A 15,213-nucleotide genomic window follows, 5' to 3' on the forward strand; every position below is an offset into this window, starting at 1 on the left:
AGTGAATATTTTCTAAAACTGACTATTGTGTTACATTTTGGTATTAATTAGCCTTCGAAAATTACTAAAATTATTTATTTTAAGATTAATCTAAATATATTATTAGATATTTTACATTTGTCAGATGTATGTATAGAATATCCGACAGGTGCCCTTTTCAAAATTGCATATCAAATATGATATATTCTCTATCTCGTTCTCACGCTCTGAAATTTTCATTTCCTGGTAATTCAGTTAGATGTCAGCAGAATCAAGAATTTTCGTAAATAAAAACTTGTTCGTCTCATCGAGATGAAGCTATTCACGAAAAATTTGCTTGTTAGTAATCAGTTGTACAAAATGTTCTAGGCATCCCTGACTATTTACATTCGGCTAAAATAAAAGTTAAAGTAGATAAAGTTCGGAATATAAGTTCGTGTGAGAACCTCAAAGAATTTCATAATATCTAGTGAGATGCTAGAAGGTGAAGATAATTAACAAACCAGTAACACTAAATTTTTAAAATTCTTTATCACTGAATTAGTATATTTAAAATTATACAATATTGTAATTATTTATAACTATTCCAATATTATAATTATTCCAATTTTGAAAAGAAAAACTATAACTAACATCCAATGAAGTAGATCTAGTATCTACAATCACTAGAGTACTACACAGAATTCCATTCTTCTTTTGGAGTTTTTGGTAATGGCTTCTTGTTTTTTGTCGTACAATTCCACCATATTCTATAAAAGAAGGAGAAGTAATTATAACAGATTAGTTATATATAACACAGACAGATGAATTATAAGATAATGGGATGAAGGAATAAAAGTTTGTAGCAGTAAGTAGTTCATTATTTTGGTGTTCACCGTTTATTCAATTTTGATGTATACAGCATGCTCCGGAGTATTCCTCATAACTCTGGGGTTATACTTTTTACCGAAGATTAATACATATGTTCTAAAATTAATATTTTCGGGGTAAATAATAATAATATTTCTTTTGTAAATAGATCTTAAATTGTGTCCTATAAACGCATCCTTATAATCATGACGTAGCCAAATTTGACGTATTTTAAAAATCAAAGATAGATAAAGGCGTGTGTTACATGGATAGTCTGAATTATTTGAAATAAATATGAGGTATGCAGTTCGGCTTCTATAAGTGGACTCGTCAACGCCTTGAAGTTATGGGAAATACTCCCGAGCACCCTGTATATATATGTATACTAGCTGACGCCTCATGGTTTTACTCGCGTGGTTCCCGTTCCCGTAGGAACACGGCAATAATATATAGCCTATAGCCTTCCTCGATAAATGGGCTATCTAACACTGAAAGAATTTTTCAAATAGGACCAGTAGTTCCTGAGATTAGCGCGTTCAATCAAACAAACAAACTCTTCAACTTTATAATATTAGTTGTCAATCGTTTCGTTATTATGACGTGGGTTACAAGGTTACATTATACCCGCCTTCAACAATGGGAGGAGTCAATTATGCCTTGGCAGAAGGTATTTACTTGGTTTATGATAATGGAACAGTCAGATTTTGAAGTATCACAATTAAAAGCTAATACCTTTCAACCAGCATAATAAGTACTCCAAGGATGACTCCAGCAGCCAGGACGATGAAGGCTGGTGCTGCTCCTCCTAAAGCCAAGGCTCTTGGGGAACTTCCCCCACACTTCAGCTCCCGGGTCCAGGTCCTTTCGTGCACACAGTTTAATACACCCCTTTCCAGAAGACGCGCTAGACTGGAAGACAAATTGTATAGAATGCAGGAGTTCCCATTAGCAGTGTGATGCTTTTGTAATAGGGATCGAAGTCTGACTTAACAAAACTATGATAAAAGTAAAATCCCGAGGTAAAGACCGTTAAGGTTTTATTAATAGGTAGCGCAACTTGTTTCCGTAAAGAGTAGGGAGTTAGAGTGGGGTAATTTATCGGTTGGCGGGAACAACTTTTAATATAACGCTCTCGTCGTACGGTTGGCTTCAGTAAGCTCGTGGCGTTCGAGCCGTCCACATTTATTGTTGTGTAATTCTTTATGGGTTACTTGGGATAGGCAGGTAGAGTTACTTGAATGGAAAAGAGGAGTATTAGTTAACTGTCAAAGGCGCCTTAACCCAACATCACAAGTTCGTGGCTGCACTTAAGGTAATTCTCTTCTATTATAAGAGTTGTTTTGGTTGTAGTTTGATTTGTTAATTAAGTTGTCCTGACAAAATATATAGTGAATAGACCTTTGTTCGACATTGGTTTTCTTATTTTTGTAATCCACTTCTGAGTTTGCTAAAAATTTATACTACTTATAAGAGTAGTTCCCCTTAACGTGGGAATACGGTGGAAATAATAAAATATAGCCTGTTCATCAGGAATAATGTAGGATTCTTAGTCTGTTAGAAGCAGTCCATTAAAATTATTGCAGGACTACCTGACAAACCGAACGCAAAGAGTTAAAATAAAAGAGTATGTTAGCGAAGTGACAAACATATCTTACGGTGTTCCACAGGGAAGTGTCTTAGGGCCTACTTTGTTTCTTGCATACATCAATGGTATATGCCACCTAAATCTTACAAATGCTAAAGTATTTTGCTATGCTGATGATACTGCCATAGTGTTTTCCGGAACCTCTTGGAAAGAAGTTAAAAGCCGTACCGAAGAAGGTCTCTCCAAGATATCCTTGTGGCTAAATTCAAATCTTCTTACTTTAAATACTGATAAAACTAGTTATATTTGTTTTTCAATAAAAAACAATACACAACCTAACGACAAATTTAGTATAAAAATTCACACATGTAACGATCTAATTAGTCAACATTGCTCTTGTCCTAATATTCATAAAGTATCTTCGACTAAATATCTAGGTATCATTATCGACCAAAATCTATCATGGTATCCCCAAATTGAAGTAGTTGCCAATAGAGTAAGAAAATTAACTTGGATCTTTAAAAAATTGAGGCTTATTGCTCCAACTGAATTACTTATGAAATTATATGTAGTTTTAGCTCAATCGGTAATATCCTATTGTATTTCTTTGTGGGGAGGCTCTGCAAAAACGCGATTTATTGAGGTAGAAAGAGCTCAGCGCTATTTATTAAAAATTATACATTTTAAATCTTATCGACATCCTACTGACCTTCTGTATCTATGTAGCAATGTGTTAACAGTAAGACAACTATATATATATTAAGTTCCATTTTAAAACTTCATAAGTCTCTTCGCTTTGATCAGTCCATTATAAATAAAAGAACTCAAAGTGCAGCATTCCCTATGGTCATGTCTAAAACTGTATTTGCAGCGACCCAATATAAAAAGCAATCTTGTATGTTATACAATAAAATAAATAAACAGTTAAATGTATATCCACTAAATTTGTATGATTGTAGAAATAGGGTGAGTGAATTTTTGAAAGGGCTTGACTATGATCAAAGCGAAGATCTCCTAAAGATTGTTAAATAAATTAAAATAAAATAAGGGGAAGGAATGCCACACATTCACACACACACACGCAAACACACACACACACACACACACACACACACACACACACACACACACACACACAACTACACGCACGCACGCACTCACACACACTTATGTACTCCATTTTCAATTCATTTTCTTTTGATGTGTTTTTTTCCTTATAACGTGTAATAATATATTGATTACTAGCGAGAGCGAGACCTTCTGACACAGGTTTTCACTTAAAAGAAGGTTTCAGCCCTACTATGTAATGTAATGTTTATAAAACGAATAAAATTCATTTCAAATTCATTTCAAATTCATTTCAAATTCATTTCAAATTCTAATAGAAAAAAATCAGCTAGTAGTTTCAGAGCCTAATCAATACCTACAAACAAAGGATCAGTTTTTCCACTATGAAAAAAAGGATTAGGTAGTATAGATATTTAAGAAACTGTATTATACCTCCAACTAAAAAATTCTTTATAAGGACTATTCTTCTGTACACACGAGTAAAGAGGAACATGTTCGAAAGAGAGTAAAGAGTCCAGATCGCACAACTCTCTTTGGTCGAAGGTGCGAGATATTCTCTCGTTCGCTGCATTTGTCTCCGCATGGTATGCGTACCCTGGACACAAAAGTTAAAATGTCATTTAAAGTTTTTTTAATGAACAGCAGAACCCCGCAGTTTCAACCGTTTAGTTACCATTCCCATGGGAATACGGACAAAAAATATGTTATGTTTGTGATACTAAGTGAAAATGTGGCTTTCTAATGGTGAAAGAAATTTTAAAATCGTTCTAGTAGTTTTTGAGTTAAATCGCCCCCTTGGAAACCCAACGTCCATCGGCTCTTGAAACTACGTGCCCCGCCCATTGAAAGTTTTTTTTTTATTCTTTACAAGTTAGACCTGATGGTAAGTGATGATGCAATCTAAGATGAAAGCAGGCTAACTTGTAAGGAGGAGGATGAAAATTCATACCCCTTTTGGTTTCTACACGACATTGTACCGGAACGCTAAACCGCTTGGCGGTACGTCTTTGTCGGTAGGGTGGTAACTAGCCACGGCTGAAGCCTTCCACCATCCAAAAAGTTGTAAAGTTAAATTAAAGCTTGTTAAATCAGGTTGAATATTTGTGGTAATATTTATGGTAAAGTGTGGAAAATATGGTAAAGTATTAGAAAGTGTAATCAAAATCAATCGCGTCAATGGTTAACTTCGATTATCTTTACTAGGACTATCATCTAAATGTGACCTGACGGCTAGCAGCGGCAGTGATTGTAGAGGAAACATCTCGAGCAGGTCCCAGGACTTGTGACCTTGAGAGTAGGTTTAAGGGTACCCTTTATAATGCATTAACACTCACCTTCCCTGCCCGACATGTTCTCCATGCCCACACTAAACAATCTATACTAATATTATAAAGCTGAAGAGTTTGTTTGTTTGATTGAACGCGCTAATCTCAGGAACTTCTGGTCCGATTTGAAAAATTGTTTCAGTGTTAGATAGCCCATTTATCGAGGAAGGCTGTAGGCTATATATTATCCCGAAACAGCGTGGCGTCAGCTAGTTTATAAATAAAAATAAAATAAAATAAAAAATAAAAATAAAAAATAAAAATAAAAATAAAAAAGCCTTTTATTTCTTGTCTTACAAGTAATATATAATATTATAGACAGATTAGTAAAAGTAATAGGTACAAGAACCCCTCTAGGAGAGGGTGAAGGCCTCCTCCAGTTCAGACCATCTCTGCCGATCTTTGGCTAGTTTAGCCCATGTATTGCCAGCGATTTTTGCGATGTCGTCGGACCACCTACCAAGTGGTCGGCCAACTCGCCTGTAACCCGGGGGGCCTGACCACGATGTCAGTCTTGTTGTCCAACGATCGTCACTCATCCTTGCTACATGGCCTGCCCATCGCCATTTTTGTTTTAGAGAGTATTGAAGAGCATCTGTAACCTTGGTTTTTTGACGTATGGTAGAATGTCGTATCTTCTGAATTTTTTTAATTTTCATAATACTTCTCTCCATACTTCTTTGACAAGTTCTAATTTTGTTTTTTGTACGAACATTGTACTTCCATGTTTGGCAAGCATATGTTATTGATGGCAGCACACAAGTGTTTAAGACCTTTGTTTTAATTCTCATCGGCATGTTACTTTTTAGAATTTCCTTAAGTGTCCAAAACTTTTTCCATCCACCCTTAATCCTTCTTTCTACCTCTAGATCATTACTTTGGCTGTGAAAGGAAATTTGTTTGCCTAAGTACATGTACCTGCTTACGTATTCTATAGGCATGTTATCGAGATATATAGGGTGTTCAGCAAAGTTTGTCATAATTTTTGTTTTACTAAGGTTAATTTCTAAGCCAACGTCTCTACTTGCTATATTTAAACTTTGCAGCATTAAATTTAATTCGTTGCTGTTTTCTGATAGCAATACGATGTCGTCAGCAAATCTTAAATGGCTCAGGTATTTTCCGTTTACTTTTACTCCATAATTTTGCCAATTTAGCTTACTAAACACCATCTCAAGGACAGCTATAAAGATTCTAGGGGAGCAAGGGTCGCCCTGTCTTACGCCTCTACTAATGTGTATAGTTTGCCCTAGTCTCTCTAGTTTCACTTTACTAGTACACTCTTTATATAGATATTTTAAAATTCTAATATATATGGGCTCTACATTTTGAGAATGTAGAGCTTCCCAAATTGCCGAGTGGAGTACAGTATCGAACGCCTTTTGGTAGTCTATGAAGACCATGTACACTGGTTTCCTAAACTCTTGATATTTCTCTATAATCATTTCTAATGAGTGTATGTGGTCGACCGTTGAAAAACCCTTCCTGAATCCGGCTTGTTCGATTGGTTGGTGTTTTTCTAGCGATTTACTGATCCTTTTCTCTAAAAGTGAAGCAAAAAGTTTATAAATTGTGGAGAGTAGGCTTATTGGCCTATAGTTACTAATATTTTTAGGGTCGCCCTTCTTGTATAATAAAATTATGTTTGATTGAGACCACTGTCTAGGAGTATTACCAGATCTTAAAATCATGTTAAATAGATGAACTAGTGGTGTAGTCAGAAGCTCCCCTGCTGTTTTAATAGCTTCGTTGGTAATTTTGTCAGGGCCTGGACTCTTCTCTGTTTTTAGCTTCTTTATTTCTCTGATTATTTCTTTTCAGCTAGTTTATAATAAACAATAATTATAACACAAAACATTATTACACAAAATTACTAACACGACCTGCCGTGGAGCGGTGTCTACGCTGCTTAACAAACAACTGAGCTCAAAAAATCAAATACCCTCTTATTTATACCAACTCTGATACCTCCCCTCTACAATAACATAAATAATTAATGTTAATACCCCCTGTAATCTCAGGGGGTATTAACATTAATTATCTCATCTCCCCTGTAATCAGGAACTTGTAGCATAAAGGCACTATTGACTCCTTAAGATAATCTTCTTATAAACACACGAAATATTGTTTATTAAAATCCCGTTAGCTTAACTAGAATGCCAAATTTCTTTTGATTTACCTCCTCTCCGTACCAACTCTATGCCAACCTTTATCGATGCATCCACAGTTTTTCCTTTCTTAATCATATTATTTAGCCGCCTTTTCAATTCGTCTTCTGCCTTTTCCGCCTTTCTGTTGAAATAGTAGTCTGGTAACTGAAATAATGGGAGAAAATAAAATAATACAGCAATGATAACTTTATTCTATGAGGAAATTTTTCGGTTCTTCCATATATTAAAACCAATATTCGTTATTCTCAAGTCAATAATGACTTCATGTGACTGCACTATCAATCAGTATAATTAGGTACAGTTTACTTTGTTTAATTACAACTAGAAAGGTATATTCTTTACCTTAATTTACAAATTTATTTAATTGTATTTATAGATAGATTAGCACAAAATAAACGATACACAATTGTATGATCAAACAAATTAAGAAAAAAGAGTCTGTGCTAATGCTAAAACGATAGGTAACGTAAAATTATCCTATCGGATATCGGATAGCCGATAGCGTAATTTAACCAAATTCAAACAGTCAGCAAAGGCCAACCAACGTGTTCACGCTACAGAATACATATAGCAGTATAAGGCTTATAGTGCTATATGTATTCTGTGGCGTGATATATACAGAATACATATAACCTGCATACCTGAGAATTTTTGTTCATTTTTAACCGACTTCAAAAAGGAGGAGGTTCTCAATTCGGTCGGTATTTTTTTTTTCTACATGTGTGAAGTCTGCCAATCCACATTGGGTCAGCGTGGTGGACTAGCCCCTCTCGTTCTGAGAGTAAACTCGAGCACAGTGAGTCGAATATGGGTTGGTAAAGATGATGATGATGCTATAATATAAGGTATTCATTTAAAAAAACTATAAAGACATAAGAAGAGGAGGATACCTGTAACCAGGAATAAGTGTATCCAACGTCTTCAAACACCGGTGTGAGCGGACTGTCGAGTAGTTCCCACAGCGAGTTGATGGAGGGCGGCGGTCCGTTGAGCAGCCAACTGACTACGCTACTGGTGTAGTAGTTGTACAGCAGGAGACAAGCCAGGCCCGTCACTAGGATTGTCATCTTCCTGGCTGAATAGAAATTTAATCTGACTAAAACTGACGGTATTTGGGTAGTGACCCTTCTTTTTGCATTTATGGCCGTGGGTTCGATTCCCACTGATATTTCCCAGAAAATATTTGTGTGATGACCATGGATGTTTACCAGTGTCTGGGTGTATTTATGTATACAATATGTAATTTATAAATTTTATTTATCTTCTTTTTCTATTTCTTCTATTCTTCTATCTTAGTACCGATAACACAGGCTAAGCGCTTACTTTGGGACTATGTATTAATGTGTGCATCGTGTGAAATTAGAAAGTTTTTTCACAAATCCTGGGAGAACCATGGATTATTTCGGATTAAAGTAAAAAGCCCTTGTAAAATCAGTCCAGCCGTTCCAAAGATAAGTCCGGAAAAACAGGTAGACAGACCAAAATTTAAAAAAAAATTATTGATTTTTAATATCGTGATATTATCTTCAATCACTTGAGAAACGACAGTTGGTTTACAACCACAGGTGTACACTTCAATGTTTTATTTACTTTTACTTTATCAATTACGAGCAGAAGATTTGCAAATGAATCAAGATCAAATACACCGATTTCAATATCATAGAAAAATTGAATAGCACGTACCTTCTGATATTCGCCGTAAATCTTCAAACTCTTCGAAAACTAAAACAAAACAAAAGCAATTAGAATTCCAACCAAATAAAATAAAGTATCTAAAATCCCTCTTTATCCTAATACCCTTCTCATTGAAAATTAAAAAATGTAATACTTTTTTCCATAAAGGGCCTGAGGATATGGTACCGTAATGACAATTTTATGAAAAAGATCTTTTGGCCATTTTATAAGCATAGATAAAGAATGTCTCTTATTTTATTAACCCAATTAGTGTGTAAAATACATGTAACCATGGCTTTATTTATTTTAATTCATTTTAATAAAAAATGATGTTGTTGATGAGCCCCTAGACTTGCAACGGAGAAGAAATGCGGGTTAGAATCGTTTATGTCTTTTTATGGGGAATTTTCTGTTATTGAATTGAATTATTTGTTTTCACTAATAAGTAATAGATAAGGGCATACATTTCTAATGCCGAATCTAAAACCAAAACTGCTTACATTGCTGGCATATCAACGCCAGAACGGAGAAGACGGAGTAGTACCAATAGTACACATTCATAGGCCGGTGTTCTACGATGGCCGACAGCAATAGCACAACGCAGCAGAGCGCGCACATCCCCCCCACACACCACCAGGTGCCTGGTGACAGGGGGCGGAGGAACTGGTTCTCGAACTTGCCAACACCTTGGGAAGGGATGCGGTAGTAATATCGTGCCCTGAAAAGGATAGCAGGTCAATCTCTAACAGATGACTGCCTTGTTGGTTAATTTGTTAACATTTGTGTGGCCTTTGAGTATGAGATACTTACTGTATTCCAACCCAAGCTTGACCCAAGGATCTGGCTGGGGTTCCTGGATCAGACTACGAAATAATGAGCTTTTCTTTCTTATAAGAAATTTTCAGTAAAAATTCTCTGGTCGGAGTAAGAAAGTTGGTGAAGTTACACGCCTGTAACTTGGGGAGCACGCCGCCGCACTAATGCCGCTAATCCCAGTAATCATCATTGACATCTGATTTATCTGATTATGAGTTGACATTTTTAATCTGGTGAGTCTAATTCCCAAATCCCCAAAAACATGAATCCCAAAATACCCAGAGTATAATGATGTAGATCAATTAGTAAAATAGTTCTTTTAGCTGTCTTTCATTCAGCTTTTAAGGTTACCCAACAATCTTTTCACGCTACCGATTGGCCGGAAGGTTTGAAAGGATTGAACAATTGTTAAAACTCGTAGTTCGACTCACTCAATAAAGGAGACCGCTGGAGCGGCGACGTCGTATCTTTTAAAGTGATGAGGCAGCATACGTAAGACTGGAGTGATGTCCTGCTCTCGAAAGTAAAGTGCATTCGTCGCTGCCTGCAAATTGTTTTAGAATATCTTTCTTTGCCAAGGGTTTGAAGCAAGATTTCACTTTTAGGAGCATTACAAGTTACCGATAATGGATTTGTAAGGATTTTGTGGAAAATAAATTCAATAATTAAAAAAACATATTTTACCTAATATTGTTTTTTATTTACTGTCTCGTGTCGCCTGTATTGTACCTACCTTATGTTCCTTCACATAATCCCCGACCCAACGGTCAACCACCGTGTAATTGTATCTGAAAAGACGAGAATTTCTGTTTACACAAATTTATTCTACCCATACCACTACTAGCATACAGTTTTAGAAAATTAAGTATCACGAGTCTCAAACGGTGAAAGAATTTTCTTAATTCTCTACGTGTGAAGGTTGCCAATCCGCATTGGGCCAGCATGGTGGGCCATAGACCATAGACAATAGCCGAATATGGGTTGATAATGTACTACCGCCCAACTTCCAATCATACCAAATTTTGCGTGACTGAATCATTTCGTAAACAAGCTACGTAACATTTAGCTCTTGTTAAGTGATGATACAGTTTTGGATGCTAGCGACCTTTGTCGGAAAAGGCACAAAAGTTTATTCTACCTAAAAGCGATAAGTCTCTTGGCGGAAATAAAGTAAAGTAAAGTAAAATTAAAAAAAAACCTAATTGACTCGAGCTGGGCATTAAAAACAGTATCATATTTATAATTCCACTTTAAAGATCGTCAAATTTCCACAGTGTGTGCACATTTTACGAACTAATAAATGTTTTACCTAAAGTTGTGTACTCCAGTAAGCTGATGCAGTACCATGGCGCCGGTGTGAGTGATCTTTGATACCCTGTGGTCAGCGACTCTACCCAAAACCATCTCAGGGTCAAACACTGTTGGGATTGGAGTCATCTGCAACAAGTATACTAGATGATGTACCGGCTAAAATCCAGAAAGGTTAGATAGTTGACCGTGAATTAAGGATTTAAATGTGTCGCAAAATTTGAGCCATCGTAAAATTACTACTAAAATAAAATAATAAAATAAATAAATAAAATAAAATAGCCTTTATTAATGAACATTTTGTACATTTAAATTATGTTCCTAATCTCATTGTGCCTCATGGCAAAGGCCTTCTCCAGCTCCCGCAAGTGCTTCCTGTCCAGAGCTACTCTTCTCCAGAATGGGCCAGCTGTAAGCTTCAGCTCGTCTTCCCACCGTCTAACCAGACGGTGAGAATTACTACTACGGTACTATCAAATTTTTAAATTTGAATAAGTGGCAGTTTGAACCCGATCTCGTAACTAACAGCTGGTTCTTGGCTGTTATTAGAACTATCGGCTGCTAGTGAAACGTTATGAGACTCTTCTGCACTGCGAACGTTGCATGTAGACAGGATAAAGGAGACTAATGAAGGAGATAAGACAAGTGTTAACGGAAATGTTGGAAAGGGAAGGCTAAGACGAACGTTCCTAATCTAAATCCAGGACATTCTCAATAAAGGTCAGGTCGAGAGCACCCTAGGCCGATGAGCTTGTATGAAAGTATTGATGATAATGAAATAAGAATTCTGCCTGTAACTACGGGAATAAGCGTGATGATTTATATTCACAACTATGTAGTATGCACTTTCATGTAATGTAACTTAATCATTAAAAAATATTTTTTAATGATTGAGTTAAAATAAAACTTACCACTACTGCCATTTCAAAAGCCATTTGTCGAAAATCAAATCGTCTATAATATTTGTATTCCGATGAAATGTTCAGACCTAAATATAAGGTTTTTTAGGTACATACAAAATAAAAAAATATATTTAATTTGTTTAAAATGTCACTTCGCATGTAACATATACAAGAATTATTGAAGAGTCCACAGTTATTATGTATGAATGTTTATGTACTTTTAAATGCAATGCTTCTAGTTAGAAAAAATATTTATTTTATCTACGAACCTCTATGTATATTCCAATCTCCTATACTTTCAACGACGAATGTCCCATTGCGTGTTTTTCCAAAATTATATACCTCATAAAGTTTATAGCATGTTTCATCTGTCAAAAAAAATCATCAACATCAAATAGATGTAGACAAGATTCTTATTCAGTTTATTTTGTATTGGTAAATGGTTTTGTTAAAATATGTAATACAATCTAAGTCGTTCCCAGGCTATATAATGATTACACTTAATGAATTGTTATATATATGACTAGCTTTAAAGTGTCGTACGGATTGGGTACGTTTTTTGTAAGCAATTTTACGGTTTTTATTATTAAGAGAGAGCCAAAAAAAGTAATTAATATTCTTAAAAATTAAGAAGTAGGTGATAAGTCGACGAATGAATAGAACCAATGACAATTTTTGCTGATACTACTTAAGTGGAAAGGAGTAAATGATAATTGTATCTTATCCTATTAATAGTATATCTTTAAGAGTGTTCTATCAAATCTACGCAGAGTTCCTACAATGTTTAACAATGTAAAATTATAAATGTTTTCACGCAACTGCGGACAGAGTAAACATAATTTTAACCAACATTATTTAACGATGTGAGGAAATAGCTAATTAATCATCATTCAGATGATTACACTTAATGAATATATGTTTCGATGGTTTTATTAGACCGTTAACATACTTACCTAGTTTTTCAGACAGAGTAATATCTGCGTCGACACTCAAGTTTAGATTATTGAGAATTGTTATAGACACTTCATTCATATTAATAAAATGTGTTTCATTATAAACATTTTCAATGAAATCTTCTGATTCGTTTGCATTAAATGATTTTTGGAAAATATCGTTGTCTTCAATAATAAGCCATTTGTGTTTTGAGTCGAAAAGAACGTTTTCTGAAGCCTAGATAAAAATTAACGAAATTATTAAAATTTGAAAAATAATAATAAGATTACACAGTAAGAATAAAAGAAAAGTTATTAAAATTTTGTGTACTTCAGTAGTTTATTGTACAATTTTGCATTGCAATATAATATAATTATCCGCCCACTTTAATATACTCGCGTCATATTAAAGAGGGCGGATAATTGTGCCTCTGAGTATATTTATCAAAGTGATGAAAATTTTTATAACATGATTTAGTAAGGTTCATCGATAAATTATTTGAGATTTTAATAAAAAAAAACACTATTACTACTAATACGAATAGTTTTACTCACGTAGTACATAATATTTTCGAATTCCGAACATTTTGGACTAATCACAACGCCGATAGATGGCGCTGTTTGTTTCAAACATAAATGGAGATTTTTTGAGTATTTTGTAAACTGCCTGTCGATGTTACAGCTCGAAACTGCCACATTACGAGTTGATGCATACTTCGCAAATTTGTGGTGATACCCTAATAAAAAGAAATTTTCAAAATTTCAGATTACTTGATTATTAAAATAGAAATGTTCAACATGGGAAAATCATTAAACTCGCGACCGTAACCGGCACTGGGCAGAATTCTGAGAAAAATATATCAAGAACGTAAGAAAAATTACTATTTCTGACAGATATATTTTCTGTGGACGTTATTATTTTGAAGACTAGATATGTCCTAAAAGAGTTAACACACAGAAAGGGTGTTTGAAGGCAAAAATATCCCATCATCAATGGGGGAAGGTATGGAGAGACGTCTTCTTGCAAATAAGGGGGAGGCCTATGGCGAACTAAATTTATTTATCGATAAATATTAGCGTAGAAAAATTAAATAAAGATATATCTAACGTATTCTATCTTTTTACATTCCATCTTAATCAAAAGCACTTATATTTATCTCTAAGCAGTAATACGCCTTACAATTGAAAAGGTTGTATATGTACTTATTTTTAAAGAAATCTTAGGGATTTCTATCTCAAAAAAAACATTTATATATGTAACATATATATAACAATAAATATATATTCTTTATAAAAACTAAAAAAATTATATTAAGTCGAATTTTCCCTTTCTTCTAATTTGAAAATTCTAATAGTTCCTTACATGCATCGTTTTCACATGTCAACAGACAGACAAACGCCACACGTCTCCCCTTGAAGTAGTCAATGGCAAAGTTATTCCAATTTCCAAATATTAACGGTAAAGTGTATATCAGTGGTAATATAATATTGAATAACATCTTGGTTTGTTACGACCGCCATATCCCGTGTATGACGATCATTTACGTGCTGTATTAGGAAGGAATGGGGTTTTATAAGGACCTTAATAAGCCATCAAATATTGATCGACTGTCAAGTGAGTGCTTTGATGTGACATTATCTGTTGATAGATCGTTACCAATACCTTAGTTTAATAGTAGTGGTTATATGTGCATTTCCCGGAACCAAAAATTGCGTGGCAATCGGTACAAAAAACCATAGTTATAATGTTATAGCATTTTTTCAGGATAGGTGTGATCTAGATCTTTGTTTAACACTAAATTAACAGGATTAATAGGTGCTCCATAAAAAAATATTAAACCTCGAAATCTATCTTTACCATGTTTGTCCACACATCACCTTGATGTCTATTATATCTAATTGATAAAAATCTAATGGTTATTTATATTAAAACTTACTATAATTTCATAGGAGAATAGTCAAGGTGTTGTTACGGAATACCTTTATACAAATATTTAAACAATACAACAAATGGTAAATAAAAATACATTTGTTTGTTTAAGAATTTTGTTTTACTTAATGACTTGGGTCTAATACACTGTGCGCTAAAAGTTGCATATAGACGAGGCGCTGCGTTTTCGCGCCATAAATTTTACTATTTAATTTTCATGTCACTGGACATTTTTTCTTTCTTTTGAATATGATTTAACTCTCGATTAAGGATTCGATTTAATGCCATTTCTCTTTTGTTTATTTGCGAAATGCTTCTTTGAATAATTAACAGATTTTTTGTTATTTTAGAATTTTGCCTTGACTTTTTTCATTATCGTAGTTCCCGTGGCCTAAATTTGCTACGGTAATGAAAAAAACACGTAAAACAATTTAGGTTCATTACCGTACCCAGGTGTTTCTTTACTGTGCCTTATGTTTTCATCACCATGGTTAGCAAAAAAATATGTCCCCGGGACAATGCCATAGATTGATGGTTTAAAGTCTGGACTTATACAAACTATCTTTGGACCTATATCGCACTCAAATTCAATAACAAAACCACCACTAACCACCCGATATTTAACCAATTCAACCATAGGATCTGCCTCGTTACATTCCAACATTTTTTAAGAA

At 34.6% G+C, this 15,213-nt stretch overlaps 1 protein-coding gene across 1 annotated transcript; it reads right to left on the reverse strand.

Annotated features, from left to right (window-relative positions):
- Positions 1-652: 652 nt before the first annotated feature.
- On the reverse strand, positions 653-14,108 carry LOC112054189 (ionotropic receptor 75a-like). Its single transcript, XM_052884410.1, has 14 exons — positions 13,973-14,108; positions 13,165-13,226; positions 12,631-12,847; positions 11,947-12,045; positions 10,777-10,885; positions 10,197-10,255; positions 9,899-10,007; positions 9,152-9,369; positions 8,661-8,699; positions 7,868-8,052; positions 6,986-7,121; positions 3,914-4,076; positions 1,561-1,737; positions 653-728 (listed from the first exon to the last, which is right to left on the reverse strand). The coding sequence occupies exons 1-14, from the start codon at positions 14,106-14,108 to the stop codon at positions 653-655; spliced, it is 1,785 nt and encodes a 594-aa protein (XP_052740370.1).
- Between the last annotated feature and the right edge of the window lie 1,105 nt (positions 14,109-15,213).

Source organism: Bicyclus anynana, chromosome 11 (genome assembly GCF_947172395.1).
Source record: "Bicyclus anynana chromosome 11, ilBicAnyn1.1, whole genome shotgun sequence".
NCBI lineage: Eukaryota > Metazoa > Arthropoda > Insecta > Lepidoptera > Nymphalidae > Bicyclus > Bicyclus anynana.